Genomic DNA, 16,433 nt, shown 5'->3' with positions numbered 1-16,433 from the left:
CTAGACTGCTGACTCTCAGCTTGTGGATGAATTGCTAGCCATGGTTTGTTTGCAAAAGGCCAGGCACTCAGTAGTTAAACAGGTGCAGAGACTCCATTGTTGCCTTCTGAGGATCAAGCACAGCAAGGCCAGGAGAACAGCTCTAACCTGGTCTATTAAAATGCAGAGGCAAGTGATGTTTGTACAGTGTGTGCAGGCATAGTGCATTAACTTCTCTCATATCCTTTCTTCTCTCCCTGCTTTCTAACCACACTCATGTTGTTGGTGTGATTTCTGTTTACAAAGTGTGAATCAATTACTATATATGCAGCTGAGGGGGAACTGTTCTTGCTTGTTGACAAATGTATAAAAACCTTTTCGTCAACAGTATTAAGCATTTGTAGCCAAAAAAAAACGAAAAGGTTTTTTTAAGAAAACTGATTGCAAAGTGGATCAGCAGCACGTGGTTTTCAAACAGGAGCCTAAAAGGAGACATGGGTAGGTGCAAAAGCAACAGGACTTCTTAGATTCCACTGGTTTTGCATTGTTTTTATGTGGTGTGTGCAGTTGAGCATTTAAACCCAACAACTGGAAATCAGTGGAGGATGTATCTGCGCAGAGATACTTTTTGGGGTGACATGCTGTGAACTTCTATGTGGAGTACTTAAAGGAGGAAGTGTGAAGGGTAGAGCTTTTGAGAAGGATTCCATCTCCAGGTGTGGTGTTCTGAATTCTGTACATGTTTTAACAGATGTCTGGAGAAATACCATGACTGTGAAAGAGAACTATTGCTTTTGGTATTCCTACAGGCACTAGATAGCTGTAATCATCAATACAGGGGACGTGGGATATTACACAAGGAATGCCAGTTTTTGGTCTGCATGGTGTTTGAGAGAGGAGAGCTTGGAGCTCATGTATCTTTCTTTTGTTCTCACTAATCAGCACAATTATTCAACTTAAGTGCTAACTGCTCTTAAATAATGAAAATCAGAGTCCAGTTAAGCGGCAAAATATAGGTTAGTCCTGCATCCACACTGAAGGGCTTCTATTTGGTACTTCAGCATGCATTCCTATAAATCTATTGACTAGTTTATATATTAAATTAGATTTCTTATCCTTTTTCTGCAGGATAACCATGGAAATGACATACACCTTGGTATTTTCTTCATGGGCATCTTCATAAAAAACAGAATTGGAAGGACAACTGTGATTTATAGGTAAAAATAGGGTATTTTGTATTTAAAATTAGTTTCTTTCCAGAGCTGTGTGTATGGGATTTTTTCCTGACTTGCATATGTGACTGTAATAGTGCCAATCCTCTAACTAAGGAGTAGTAACCTTAGTGTTTTCAGGATTGACCAATCCTCCTCTTGGCCCAAGGAGATTCGATAAAGAATAATTTCTGATGTCTGTGAATGGGTTGGATGGCAAGAAAGTAGTAGTAGCCTGTCATGTATCTTGTTCTAGTTTACAAGGCTTTGATCCCTTTTCTTCTTTTGTCTTTGTCTTCTTCTTTGATGCTTCTGAATGCAAATCTGTTAAACCCACAGCTGCCAGCCTAAGAGCTCAACACTTCTGAAAATCTGGTTGCCACATTTAGATGCCCCACTAAAAAAATGTTGAACTTTCTCATTCTGTGATTTTAAAAATCATGCCTGCATCAGTCTATTGTTTCTTCTGCAGTTATTTTGGTTAGCAAGAATGACTTATCCACTAACTTTCTTTTGTGGGTTTTTTCTGTATGAAAATGTTGCTAGAAATCTCCATGATTCCAGGGAGGATAGTTTTGCTCTTCTTTGCTACTCTTCTAGTGGGTATTTTTATTACTGTTGCTGTTTACTTGAAATAGATTTTTACTAATCCCTGTGATTAGAGTAGGAATTTTGTGCTGCCTGAAAGCTGTAGTTTTTGAGATGTGCTGATTTTCAGCCAGTAGCTAAGGCTTATATCAGACTTCAACTGGAATTTTGCAGGGAGGGTTGCCTTAAAAGAGCTTTCATTAGTCAGTTTAAAAAATGTTAGTGCTCCTTTTTCCCTGTAGCTGATGTTTTGCATATGTAATTTTGAGAAGGAATTAGATAATCCTTTAATTGGGCCAGGTGACAAAAGCAAGAAGTTTCTTTACATGTAGAAATGAGAGTTGGTGCTGGGATTCTAACTCTTTGGAAATATGCACTGCAAGCATCCTGCCATGACATGAAGAGGAATGCATGCTGCAAACAGAACAAACAAGTCCTTTCCATACCCATGGATTGCATGCAATGTACGCAAATGTCTGTCAGCTATTTGTAAGAAGATTATAACTCAGATCTTGGGCAACCTGACAATTACTTGGGAAAAAAAAATGATTGCAAACATAAGGCCAGAGCATTAACATGGTATGCATAGCCTACATAACCACGTTGTCAACCTTCTTTAGCAAGAATTAGCACTGAATGAAAGGTGGAAGCAGCATTTGGGGAGGAATAAAACAAAATAATTCTATTACAGGTGGTTAAAATCAATCAGTTCCAAAATGCCGCAGTTCAGTAAAATGGTTATTAGTACTGTGTTTTTAGTGTATCTTCTATTGTGGGTCTTCAAATTCGTGTTTTTAAAGAGAGCTTTTAACTCTTCTGCTTTGGGTTAAGAGCTGACTATGCCTGCATTTTTAATCAGAGCATAATTTCCTTGTTTTTCTGACCAGCTTTCTTCACCAAAAAGTTACTGAAAACCTTTCCCATAAAATGAGACTGATGTTGACTAAGGGATTCCTGCTGTGTTTGTGAAATGTGTGAATGTATGTGTTGGCAAACTCCAATGCATTTTTTTACTCTGCAGGTGGAACGACATTGGGAATATTGCTCATAACAAGTCTTCAATTGTTCTGGAGTTGATCAACAAAGAAGAGAATGTACTCTTTCACACAGTAAGAAAAAGATCTGATCAGTGTCATCATGAAAGATACTTATGTGAAAATAAACCTTTAAAACGCCACTTTCCCAAAGAGACTCACTTGCAAAACACCACCCCCCTCACATTCCTGTTGTACTTTATGAAGAAAGAGAAATTAACTTCATTTAGCTATTAATTTCTGTATTTTCTTCCAAGTGCACTGAAATATCCTATGCTGGGAAGTCTGCAAAAAAACTGAAGTGCTTTTTGAATGGCATAAATACAGCAGCATAAGTAGAAACTGGGCATGAGCTACTGTGTGTGCACATACTGGAACTCAGAGGGCCACAGTGCTGTTCTGTACTGTTTAAAATCACTCCACATCTCCCTGAACCAAGGCCAGTACACAAACTGGACCAGCAAGCTTGAGCCATTTTATTGTTGCGGTCCCCTGCTACTGTGCCTTAGCAATGAAGTGGCAGTGTGTAAATGCACACCACTGGGTTTCAGTAACCCTATGCCTTCAGTGCTCTTGAGACCACTAGATGTATTCTCAAGAGCCAAATTCCATGATAGACTATGGAATAACCCGTGGTAGACCTTACCCAACATTGCCACAACTGGATTTTTAAAAAGCTTTTGTCACTTCTGGTAAGAACAAGAAAATAAATGATTTTTTCCCTATTTTTTTTTCCATTTTTAAAGGATGATCTTGAAAATGCCAAATATATTTCACGTCTCTTTGCATCAAGACACAAGTTTTACAAACAGAACAAAATCTGCACAGAGTGAGTACACTTGCTTCACAGTTGTTTTCTGACACCTTGCTTTGGAATTGGTCTGAGTTTTGGCATGTCTGGTTCTGTTTGGTTTTCAGGGTTTTGAGGTGTTTTGTTTTTTTTTTCCCTAGTCATATATGTCATTTATTCTTCTCCCCTTTCCCTTTTCTTCTGGTTTTATTTTAACCAACAGCAAGAACGGATAGTTGAGAATGAAATTTCATTCTGAGCCTTGTGAGCTTTGATGTTCCCCAATCAGCCAAATCCTACAAGGAGTCTTGAATCAAAGGCCTTGGTGTCTGCTGTTAATAACCCAGATTATTAGCCTAAACTGGAGTGAAAGGTGACCTAGATTATCATGTCAAAATGTGAGCTGTAGCAGCAGATGTGCTGCCCATCCAGCAGCTAAAGGTGCTGGAAAGTGGAGGTTGTCATCTTCTAGTTTGGGCAGGATAATTTATCTGCCTCTGTGCATGCTGAACGAGGGAGGACACCTGGGCGTGTTAATCAGCGTAGCTGTGCTGCCACAACACAGCAGAGATTGTAAATCTAAACCTGAAGTCTCCTTTAGGCTCTGGTTTGAGCACTTTCTTAGAAACTGGCCTTGAGCTAGTCCTCTCACACAGGTGGATTCCTTCTAACTGAAGGAGGAATTCATTAGGCTTTAGCTTTAATTCAAAAGTCTGTTTCTTAGATGAGATGTTTCATTTACACCAGCACACATTTTCAGATTGAGATAAATTTGGCTTTCAAAAGGTTAGAGTTTTGAGAAATTTTCCTGGTGTCCTGGGTGAGTGTAGCAAAGCAAATTAAATTCTTGCAAAACTTACTATGAAGAAGTCTCATCTCTATCAACAGCTCTAGTTAGAGCTGGACATCCCATCTGTTCAGCTGGGTAATGCCATCTGTTGGAAAATAAAGCCAAAATGATGAGGGGAAGAGTGGAAGGTCTTTCATGTGTGCACACATTATATTAACATCTGGTGAGTTAGAGCATAGGAGAGTCCAGTGAGGTGAACTGCTCTGAGTGATCTTTTCACTTAGAGAAAAGAGATGTTGGTTAGATTTTACATGTTGCTTTCAGTTCTGGAAGACTGGGAATGACATTTCTTAGCAGCATATAATAGATTTCAATAGTCCAGTGCTAAATTCAGTTTAATGGTTCCAGAGGGATTGAATTCAAAGGGAGCTCCTGCTTGTTTTCCCTGTGACAGTGAAATACCATAGTCTGTCACCTTGGGATATTTCCCCTTTGAAGCTGTGTTGGGGTCAACAGAGAGAATTTCTGTTACCAGTCACAATCCAGACTGCAGGATCCATAGCTTTTGATCATGTTTCTCCCTAAACACTGAACCATAAGTATGTGGGTCCTATGAATATGTTGCATGTAACAGATTCATAGATATTTGCAGATATTTGGACTAATAAAGGTAGGGGATATCACAAAGTCAAAGAGTGAAATAACACGTTTTAATGTATTTTTGTCATTAGAATTGCTCTCTTTACCATGATCTCACGTGGTATAAGCTTGTGTGCTAGAGCTACAGATATTGATGGCAGCATATGCTGGTGTGTGTTTTCTAGCCAAATAATTTTCCTGCCCTCTGTGTTTAAATGATAGTTGTTTGTTTTCCTGTGTGCCTTTCCTCTAATTGCACATAACATCATTCACCAGATCAGAAACTGTAAGAGGACAAATTCCACCTTTCCTCTCTTCACGTAAGCACTATATTTCTACCTCCTTCAACTTGTTTCTTTCCCTTCATCATATTTTTTTTTCCTCCTACACTCCTTGTTCCTTGCACTGCACCTGGCTACTCTAACACTGTATGTGGCTCTGCTAGTATTGTCTAACAGTTGTTTTTTTTTCCTTTTATTCCTGATCTGTGTGCATTGCTTTGGAGTGATTGCTATAAATTTCATAGGATTGTTCTTGTTTTAATGTTCACATTAAATCACCTGTGACTGTACCTGTCTTCCATGTTCAGTTTTTTTACTTAAGAGACATGTTTCCAAGTGAGCCAAATAGGGTAATGAACAAAAGGCGTGTATAATTTGAAATGGGAACATTTTTTGTATTTAAAGGAGAACCTGAATTATTTTCATTTATTCATATATCTGAAAATCTCAATAATCAGCATTATGAGCGGGTTCTTCACATCTTGTTTTTCCCATTCATTCTTGACTCAGAATTGAGATATTGTGGTTTCTATAATTTCTCTTTTTCGTCCACAGACAATCAAATTCTCCTCCCCCTATCCGACGACGGCCAACCTGGAGTAGGTCATCTTTGGTACGTGCCACCGTGAGGTCTTTAAGAATATCTATACCATTTCTGATGGGATGATGGGATGAGGCATTGTATAAGATGAACTACTTTCTAAATTTCAAATAAGCCCATTAACTCACTTCTTGTTGGCAATGTGATTGGAATGAGTTTCAAGAGTGTGACTGCCCAGATTGATTAACTGGATAATATCACCAGTGAGTAGTAAAAATTACAGTCTTCAAGGCATTGTATTTTTACTTGCCCTTTAGAAATTGAGCATTTTTTCTGCTGCATTGAGGTTATTTCAATACGTAGAGAAAATAATTCTCTAGAAAAAATTTGAAATGTCTTGTGCTCTATGCATCAAATCTAGTAATTTTAAAATGTTGCATTTCACATTTCTTCAATCCTCATGGTTTTTTTTATAAGGACTATTTACAATTTAGCAACTTCTTATGTTAAGACTCTATTTTATGTGTGAAGTTACTGTTAATTTAAGTTAAACTATTAGAATCAGTATTGTGATTCAGAGTTTTTCTTAAATTGTTTTTATTTCTATTCAGCTAATTCCCAGAAACAGTATGAATCTGACAAAACTGGGTAATTTTTTCCTGAAATATTTACAAAAAAAAAAAAAAAAGTCATGTGTGAGTCTTTTTTTTTTCTCCCATCTGTTCTAAAGAAAATGTTTTTTTGGTTAAGTTTTAATGTCAAGCATGTCAATATTTCTTAATCTTATTTCTGTAGCAGTAGCATTGCTGGTTCCTTGGACAGAGAGCAATATTATCTCCAAGCAGGTTGCCAGTTTTCATGTGTGGTATAGGTTATACCTTCTTTGTAGATCTTTCCAGAGTGAAAAGTCCATTACCTTATTGCTGCATGGCAGAAAGCTGATGTGGGCAAGTGTTTTCTTGACATTTCCCCACAGTGTGGTTACAGTTCATGAAAATGTTCCAAAATTAGGCTTAAGCAGATACTGATTTTAGGATAGCTTTATCCTTGCAGATTTCAACACAGGTTATTTTCCTGTGTCTGTGTATACAATCCATTATATCTAAAAGTTGCACTCTCTGTTTTCTGGGCAGGAAAGCTGCTGTAGCTGCCTCGAGATTTCTTTGTCCTTCCATTGTTAAGGTGTTTCTAAGGTGTCATGATGAAATACACAAGCTGTGTATAGCATTCTCTGTGGCATATTTACAGTATTTTTGGTATTTATGAGTTAGAACACTGGAAATTACTATGCAAAACTGAAGGTGAAAAAATGAATGGTGCTTTGCATTTTTATGCAAAGCAAAGCATAAAAATATTTTTATAACAGCCTCTGTTATATCATGAGGGGTAAAAGTGAACTGCTTTCGAAATTATATATGAAAAATGGAAATCTGCTCTTTCAAAAGAAAAAACAAATTGTGCTGCCACTTTGTTGTAAACATGAACATGCAACAAGCTTTAAATCCCCAAAGTCTCAGGGAGATCAAGAGGAAGAATGTGGGCTCATCAATTGAAAAGTGTACTGGGCTGCTGATTGCTCACGGTGAACTTTCAGCTGCCTTTTTCATAATTGTTCTGTTAACTTGTTGGAACAGCTCTCTTTGGGAGGAAAAAAAAAGCCTCCTGACTGTTGTCTGAACTGCACATACCTTCATACACCTACCAATTCATTTGTCTTGTGTAGCAATAAATCAGTAGGCAGAAATGGGAAGTGAAGTGGAATCTTTGGGGTGAGGCTCTGCCACTTCACTGGGGATCATGTTCTTTACTTTCAGATCAAGACCCTTTATATGGTTTTGGCATGGTTTCTGCTGTCTCTTTTTCCTGTCAGACCACCCAGCAATGTTGGTTTTCCAGAAAAAAACCCTCAGTGTAGGAGATCTTAATATAATGGTATGTTTAATTACCTGATTTCTAAAAAAATCCAAGTCATCATTAATTTGGATATTGTTGTTCTTCAGACCCCAGGGTTCTCTTTTTTCAAAGGAGGCAGATGGGTCTTAGAAATACAAATTCCAGATTTCTTGCCGATACCTTTCATAATATCTATCACAAAGAAAACTGTCTGCTCCAGTTTATGCATTCTCAGTAGAAGTCACTCCTCTTTCCTTGCACTTTTCCTCTGCCCTCCATTTGTTAGGTTTTCCAGCATCTCGGTTAGTTCCAGCCTCGGCTTCTCTACTAAAATTGTTGACAGCAATCTCCTTGGCCCAGGTTGTTCAGTGAGACTAAGGTTTTATACCTTTGGAAGTAATTCTTGTAGCAAAAATATTTCTTGTTGTTTTCCAGCTCTGGCTTTAACACAGCTATTTTATATGCAAGAATTCATACTGAGCTCAGTATCTTTGATTCTCATTCTTTCTCACCATTTACATGGAAAATGTAAATCTTACCCCTTCCCTACCCCCTTCTTTGCTAGCAAACTTGCTTGGTGCTCATTTGGTGCATGTGCATGCAAAGGCAGATTATGTGGGGTTTTTTGCCTTGGGCATCCACAGTATTCCTTAATATTCTGAGCTACATGAATCAGCCTGGATGAAAAGCCCTTATTCTGTGCTAAGGAAGACACATTCATGAGACAGGAGTGCCTTCCTTGTCTTTCTGCTTACTTCATATATTGAAATATGTTTTCATAAACTTTGCTCAGTGACACCAGACAGGACATAGCAGTGCAGGTGGCAAAGTAGAATTGCAAAACGTGTTGGTTTACTAAGGGACAAAGCTGGGGAATACGGCGTCAGCTCTGATTTATTTTCTGTAACTGATCCTACTGATTTAATGCTGAATCATTCCTTCTGAGATTTGCGTTAAAAAAAATTCTTTCAGTGCAGATTACTGGAGTAAACTCGAATTCATTGTCTAAGGAATTCAATGTTTGTGTAATTTACAGAGTTATTTTAAGTCCATATGTGGTCTTATTGTGTGAATAACAGTGTCCTAAGTCCTTGAATTTGTTCCATGTCTGCTTTTGTCCTGATTAGGTGTCTGTTTTGTTTGGGTTTAATTCTTCAAGGGCAAGGGCTTTTAATAAAAATGTGAAGAATTTTAAAAGAGTTGAAATTGTGGATGTTGTATTCTGAAGTGGTTGTGCTTAAAGGAGTCTTAACTGGTCAGTTTTGGGCTCTGTAATAAAATTTAGCAAGCAATTTACAAAAAGTTATTCTCTGTTCTATAAGGAGCTGCCAAGATGTGTTTTTGGCTGGGTAAGAAAGAGCAATATTTAGTGGAAAGGGCACAGAACCATTTTTCCTGTTTCAGTTGCAAAAATTGTAGTAAAAGAAGTTCTAATGCTTTTTTATTTCCTTGTGCTTTTTTTTCAGCCAAGACAACATCCTTTTATACTGCCTCCTATGCATGTCCAGTGTGGAGAACACTACACTGAAACACATAATTCACAAGGTACTTAGAGCATATATTTTCCCTTTAATGTACTTCAATTTTATGTGTATGCAAAGCTCCTAAGCCTTATATCTAGATTTATAATGCCATCAAATGGGAGCTGCTGCTGCAGGAAACTAGCAGTTTTATAGTTAATGTTGCAGTAAGTCTTCTGTTTGAAGGCCAATTTCAGTTTTCAAATTTCCCTAAAATATCTGTGTATGATTATATGGACCTTAACCTTGGTATTCCAGTTCAGTGAGCTGAAAAAATAATTTCTAAAGGGAGTATGATGGCTGTACTCAAAGGCAGTGCCAGCTGGGGCCAGGGAGAGAAACCGAGTGACGGAAAAGGAGACAGCAAAAAGCTTTTACTGTAAGAGAAGTCATAATGTCCTGACCATGAAGCTGTATCTGTAGACAACCTCTTCTGCTGATTTTTCACCATCATCTGCATTGTTAGCCTTACAGACACAAGGAGGACTAACTATTTTCATGCCCATGTTTGACAAATAAATTCTTTAAGAGGTTGTGCCAGGTTACTTTGATGAAGCCTGGGAATGGAGCCCAGCCCCTAAACAGCTTGAGTCTCACGCCCTTAACCACCCCACCTTTTGGAATACACGTAGCCACGTCTGTTAGGCTGCTGTTCTTTGCAATTCATGAGAGGTACAGCTGAAGTACTCTCACCAGCAGAGGAACTCTCAATCACACCAGTTAGTGTTTTGGGTTGTAGGGTCTGACTATTTTTAAGGTAGAATTTGGGAAGTTTTGAAAGGAGCCATTTAGTAGAACTCCTTACATGCAGTAAGATTGACTTAGTGGCTACTACTGTTCTACTGTGAAGGTAAGGCTGTGAAGAATATTCTCAAATTTAGAAGAATTGTAAAATTCCCTTAGTTTTACAACAGACTTTTCTATATTTTCAAAGAACTAGCTGATTTCAGAGTTTGGGAAGCTATTACTCTTTTCTTACAGGATTTTCAACAAGGACAGTCTTGCAGTAAAGGTGTGATCCAGTATATGATCTATGATCTTTACTGCCTTGATTTCCTCTCAGGGCTTTGCTGAAGTATTTTACATTCTATAGTGTATCTGCAGGGTGGTTTGTTGTTTGGTGTTTTTTTTCTTTCTTTCTTTTTTTTTTTTTTTTTTTTTTCCACTGAGCTTTGATCACCCAAATGTGTCTTACTTCAGATCCTCAAAACTGTTGATTGGTCTAAAGTAGGATTTCCAATTTCACAGTCCTCTGCTACTCTGAATCTCAGACAGCCATGTATCAACAGAAGAGACAAGAGAATTTTTCAGGTTAACCATATGCTTGCAGCACTGGAGTTTTATGGTGTCAGCATCAGTGAACCCTTTCACCGTGCTAAGGGAGGTGATGCCCCTTTATTCTTCCTTGCCACCTCAGGCAAAAACACTTCCTCTCTTTCCCCTTTCATGTTTCCCACAAGGATCTGAACTACTACCATGTTTTGCTAAGTGCTGGGTATGTTTACGTTGGTAGCTTTGCTTAGTTCTATTTTGATGGCTCAAGGATGCTCCCAAGACCAAACATTCCCTGCACTTGTGCACTAAGCTGTCTCTTACTCAGCGGTGCAGAGTGCATTTGAAGATTTGTTAGCAGCTAATAAGTCCTTGTGGGTTAAAATTGTCAACATTTCTCTCCCTACTCTACACAGATAGCATTTTCCATGGAAATGAAGAAACTTTCTACTGTAGGTCTCAGACCAGTTTGGATAGGTGTCCAATGGACTTCAGCTACTTGAATGGTAATGGACCCAACGGGAGTGTATGCAGTGCCCACAGTATGAACTCCCTCAATCGCTCACAGAACTTTGTCCAGGCATCTCCAATGTCCTCAAATCTGAGCATCCCGGGAAGTGACATCATGAGAGCAGACTATATCCCCAGCCACAGACACAGTGCAATCATCGTCCCGTCTTACAGGCCAACTCCAGATTATGAAACTGTGATGAGGCAAATGAAGAGAGGGGTGATCCAGATGGACAGCCAAAGCCAGTCTTTGAGGAATCTCAATATTGGAAACACACATGCTTACAACCAGCCAGAGGACCTAGTTTACAGCCAGCCTGAGATTCGAGAGAGGCACCCTTACACGATCACCTATGGGCCCCAGGGGGGTGGCTATAACAAGCCTGTGGCCCCGTCTGACCAAATGAACCCTAACAATGCTGCTCAGAATAAAACGGCAGCCAGCGCCATATCCCACACGGTCAGCACCCCAGAACTGGCCAACATGCAGCTGCAGAGCAGCCAGAGCTACAACACCACCCACATGCTCAAGAACTATCTCTTCAGACCCCCACCTCCGTACCCACGCCCGCGCCCCGCCACCAGCACGCCCGACCTGGCCAGCCACCGGCACAAGTATGTCAGCGGCAGCAGCCCCGACTTGGTCACTCGTAAGGTCCAGCTCTCGGTGAAAACCTTCCAGGAGGACAGCTCGCCGGTGGTGCGCCAGTCGCTGCAGGAGGTCAGCGAGCCCCTCATGGCCGTGAAGCATCACGCAGCGGTGAACAAGCGCCACAGCCTGGAGGTCATCAGCAATATGGTGCGCGGGATAGAAGCCATGGCCTTAAAAACTTTAAACGCCCCTCTGCCGCGCAGGAACACTTTGAGGGAGCAGGTGCAGCCGGAAGAGTCGGTCCAGATGGGGCACGAAGTTCAGCAAGTCCCTCACTACCACCACAAAAAGACGTTTTCTGATGCCACAATGCTGATACACAGCAGTGAAAGTGAAGAGGAAGAAGAAACGCAGGAATCTGTGTCTCGGATAGCAGCCCTCCATGAGAACATGGAGTACAGTGCTCAGCTGCAAGCTGCCTTGGCTAGAATACCAAATAAACCTCCTCCGGAGTATCCTGGGCCTCGTAAAAGTGTCAGCAATGGAGCACTGAGGCAGGACCACGTCAGCATTTCTGTGGCTGTAGCCAGGGCCAAGGCCATGAGGCCGGGGCCTTCCAAAGCCATCAGTGTCTCTCGAACTGATCAAGTGGCAATAAATGGGTCTTCACTGGGACCTTCTATCTCGGAGCCTGACCTCACCAGTGTGAAGGAGCGGGTCAAGAAAGAACCGGTCAAGGAAAGGCCTGTGTCTGAAATGTTTTCTATCGAGGACAGCATTATAGAAAGAGAGATCATGATGAGGGTAAGTGCCTTCCTCTGTTGTGGTGGTTTCTTCAAAATTAGCAATCACACAGGTCAACTTCCATCCCAAAAAACTGTTGGGTCAGTAAACTGCAGACAACATATACGTGGGAAGCTGTGGATTTGCTTAAAGCTGGGAAATGTGATATTAAGTGCCACATACAATTTGGTTTTGCGGGCTGTCACGGGGACTGATCCCATGCACTGCTTGGGCTTGTCTGTTGCCTCAGCTGTGGCTCTTTGGCTGCTGGCCAGACCTGTGTCTGACCCAGCTGAGGATGCCACCGCCCTGGCAGCAGTGCTAGCTGGAGATGGGTGGATGGCAGGGCAGGCATCTAGGGATGAGGAGGCTGATGGCAAAGCCCCCCTTGATGGCTGCTTCCCTTTAGGATTTGAGGGCAGGGCGAGTCTGGAATGCGTTTGCCAAGATGGGTGGGAGGTTGAGTTTTTGGCACTGGTGTTTTATTCATTTGCAAGGGTGTCAGGTGAAGTATCACATAACATAATGGCAACTCAGGATTTTGTTGAAATGATATTTAATTCCCTTCCTGTCACTTTATGTAATGTAGTTCTCTGAATAAAACCCTGGTAGCCCTAGAATATGGATTGGCGGTTTTGCCAGTAACTGAGGAACCGGATATCTAAATAGAGAAGCAGCAGATGTAGAGGTTGTGTGGTTGAGCATTTGGATTGTTTATTTTGTTAAAAATGCACTCAAGTATGAGAAGCAGAGTTCTGTTAAACTTGTAACAAATTTAAAATAAGAAGTATTTAAAGGCAATGACAGAAATATGAGGGATGCCCTTAGTGACCTACATATACACTGGTGTAGTGCTGTGAGCAGTGCAACTGCAGTCACAGAAACCTAAGTGTATGCTGTAGTTCTCATTTTCAGCACTGTCTGAAACCAAAACCATTCCTGAAACAAATTAATAAAGCACCTAAATGGTCCAAAGCAGAAAAGAGTTTGTAGTGTACTAGATCAATGACTCGCTAGATTTAAATATTACTGTATATTCAAAGAAATGTTCTAAACATGTCCAATGCTGTTCTTGTCCATTGGGCATCCTTCTGCTGGTGTAACTGTCAGTAATAAAATCTGAGCTACTAAATTGCAACATGGAGACTGATTTTAGTCTTTGACAACTCCTAAACTTTAAATGTAAAATATAAAGTAAAAAGGAAAAAAGGGAAGGGGGTAGCCTTAGCATTAAGTTATTAAGGTAGTTTCAGCCTAGATGAGGAATCTTGACATGTGTGGACCTTGTTTTTGTCACTGGAATCAGGTTTTATATTAATGGTAATTTGGTGACCTTGATCTGTTAAGCACAGACTTTCTTCTGTTTCACTTTTGAATTAGTAAAAATAATAAAGTTCCCAAACAAACGAAAAATACTTGCATTTTCCTGCCTTCTCAAAGTATAAAAAGAAGAGTGGGTTTGAATATTTGTATTTTTGCTTAGTGCTCTGGAGGAACCCAGTGGTGAGGAAAAAGCTCACAAACTTTTGAAAAATCAAGGCATATCCATATATCTGAGGGCATTCAGGTTCCATTGTGTGTTTCTAGGAGCTGAGCTCAGCCCATCTGGTGACCACAGCTTCCATATATGTGCTGAGAACCAGGCACCCCTTCTGCTTACCCCTCCTTCCAAATCCAGCAGAAAGAGCTGTTAAGGAAATGGAATAAAATATTCTTAATTTGGGCACTTCTGGAGATGCTCTGTCTTTTTTGATGCTTCAACTCCCAGTGGCATAAGGAGGAGGCAGCAGGATGAATTTAAAATTCATGCTCTGGTTCTCTATGTCATACCATAATATGATTCATGAATATGATAAATAATATCCCTCCCTGGCTGCTATTGCATTCAGTTTCTGGGACACGCAAGCTCAGTTTTTAGTGCAGAATATATCACGGGTGCTGTTTGAATCACCATAAAAGCAAAGTGCATCAGAAGACTTCTCATTTTAAGCATTATCATCACAGAAGAGAAACAATGGCCTGTGTTTTAGTGTTTGTTGTTATAGATTGAAATTATTGCTTTTTAAAAGATGCCCCAGGTATCTTGGCTTTGGGAGTGCTACTTTAACGTAACCGGGTGATGCTTTGTGCGTCCTGCATCCAGAATAATGTCTGCAGGAAAATGCTTGAGATCGTATTTGTGTGTCTTTTGATGGCATGTAAACTGTATTACATGCTGGGATTGCTTCTTTGAAATTAAAATTCTGTGCTCATGTAGGAGCAGGCCTTTGAGGAATAACAGGAAGAATAGAGGTTGTATTTGAATTTACGATGCTAATGGTGATCATCTGCATTCCTTGGCCAGAGAGTTGCAGATTTTGGAGATTAAAAAAACATTCCAGCATTTTACTGGCATTATAAATAATCACACAGAGATGAAAACGTGCCTTTTCTTGCCAAAAGAATCTAGAAAAGCAGAAGATGGCAGGCCTGGAGGCCCAGAAGAGGCCCTTGATGTTGGCAGCACTGAACGGACTCTCAGTTGCTAGGGTTCCAGTGCCGGAGGACAGCCAGGATGAAGTCACCAAGGTGCCAATGGATGAGAGGGTAAGATGGAGCCTCACAAAATGTTGCTTATTCTCTTTGTTCCCAGTAGCATGAGGCATCTAAAATACTAAAATCTGATTTAAAATGTGAAAAAAAAGTCTCTTATAAGTTTTTAGAGCCATTAATGCAAAAGATCTGTGGCTAACACTGGTATGTTTTGAATGCAGGTGAAAAATCAAATGTTTTGAACATTTACTGAAGTCAGTGAAAATGGAGGCTGTTCTGTTTCACCTGACTGTACAATGTCATACAAGATCAATCTGTAAATCTAACACTTTGCATATTTTTCACTTGATCTGGCGAACTTCTGCAGTGCTTACCCACAGAAACTGTTTTTCATGTTCTGATACAGATAAGGAGTTTGCTTAATGACTCTAATGGGATTAAATTTTTTTAAAAAAGCAGTTGTTTGCCTTCTGATGTTTGCACATATGGGGGTGTGTATGTGTGTATATGGAATTTCAGATATTAAAAACAGTTGCTGCTGTTAAGATTTGAGAAGCAAATTTGCAAAGAATCGTTCTGGTTTTCTGAATAGAAATTTGCAGGGAGTAGAACTTCACCTCCACCTTGTCTGTATGTGGGGTTGTGTTCAACCACAGGCATTGCATCCTTGTGAATTAGGCAATATTTTGAAAATATGGGCCATATCACACTTCTTGCAGTAGGATCTTCCTGGAAAGAAATAAAAATATCTGTTATGTTGCAATCATATATTCATACTGAAATTCTTACCGAACCAAGATTATTTAGCACAGGTTTGCCTTTTATGCTATCAGTCTTCAAAAATGTGGAGGGGGAATGTAAAACTAAAATTTGCCAGTGGTTTCACTTGGTAGAAATAAGTGTGTCGTATTTCTTCAGATAACTGCAGGAGGAGTGAGTGAGAGAATGCTATGGCTGTGTATTGGAATTCAAAGAATGGATGGATGGGTCTAGAGGTAAATGTTCTTCCCAGAAGCATTAATGGGTTGGTGCTCCTTTCTCTTAAATCCTAGTGCAAAATCTTGAGGAGGAAGCTGGAGGAGGGGATGGTGTTTACAGAATACGAGCAGATTCCAAAGAAAAAGGCAGATGGGATCTTCACCACTGCTGCCCTCCCTGAAAACACGGAGCGCAACCGCGTCAGGGAGGTCGTTCCTTACGAGGAGAACCGAGTGGAGCTGGTGCCGACCAAAGAAAACAATACAGGCTACATCAATGCTTCACACATAAAGGTAAAAGCTTGCTCGAGTTTTGCTTGGCAAATGAAGGTCTGCTAAAGCTTTGTTTGCATTTCTGGCTGCACAGCAGCATCTTCTGTACCTCTGGAGCTTCTGAAAAAGTTTAAAATGTAATGTTATGCCTTTGTGTGTCACCATGGGCATCTCTAAAGTCTCCTATCAACTAACATGCGTACCTTGATTTAACTGCTGGAGACTGGG

The 16,433-nt window shown here is 40.2% G+C and overlaps 1 protein-coding gene across 2 annotated transcripts in view; it reads left to right on the top strand.

Moving 5' to 3' along the window:
* PTPN14 (protein tyrosine phosphatase non-receptor type 14) overlaps positions 1-16,433 on the top strand; it is a 111,389-nt gene that overhangs the window by 78,823 nt on the left and 16,133 nt on the right. For both annotated transcript variants that reach the window (XM_004175101.6, XM_030269113.4), the window contains exons 8-15: positions 1,108-1,196; positions 2,800-2,887; positions 3,559-3,641; positions 5,868-5,925; positions 9,213-9,291; positions 10,955-12,444; positions 14,866-15,009; positions 16,008-16,226. In XM_004175101.6, coding sequence (XP_004175149.2) covers positions 1,108-1,196; positions 2,800-2,887; positions 3,559-3,641; positions 5,868-5,925; positions 9,213-9,291; positions 10,955-12,444; positions 14,866-15,009; positions 16,008-16,226 — 2,250 coding nt within the window. The remainder of the gene's footprint in view (positions 1-1,107; positions 1,197-2,799; positions 2,888-3,558; positions 3,642-5,867; positions 5,926-9,212; positions 9,292-10,954; positions 12,445-14,865; positions 15,010-16,007; positions 16,227-16,433) is intronic.

The sequence above is a fragment of the Taeniopygia guttata genome, chromosome 3, assembly GCF_048771995.1.
Source record: "Taeniopygia guttata chromosome 3, bTaeGut7.mat, whole genome shotgun sequence".
Taxonomy (NCBI): domain Eukaryota; kingdom Metazoa; phylum Chordata; class Aves; order Passeriformes; family Estrildidae; genus Taeniopygia; species Taeniopygia guttata.
The sequence above is the reverse complement of the archived record's forward strand: the minus strand, read 5'-3'. Positions and strand labels throughout refer to the sequence as shown.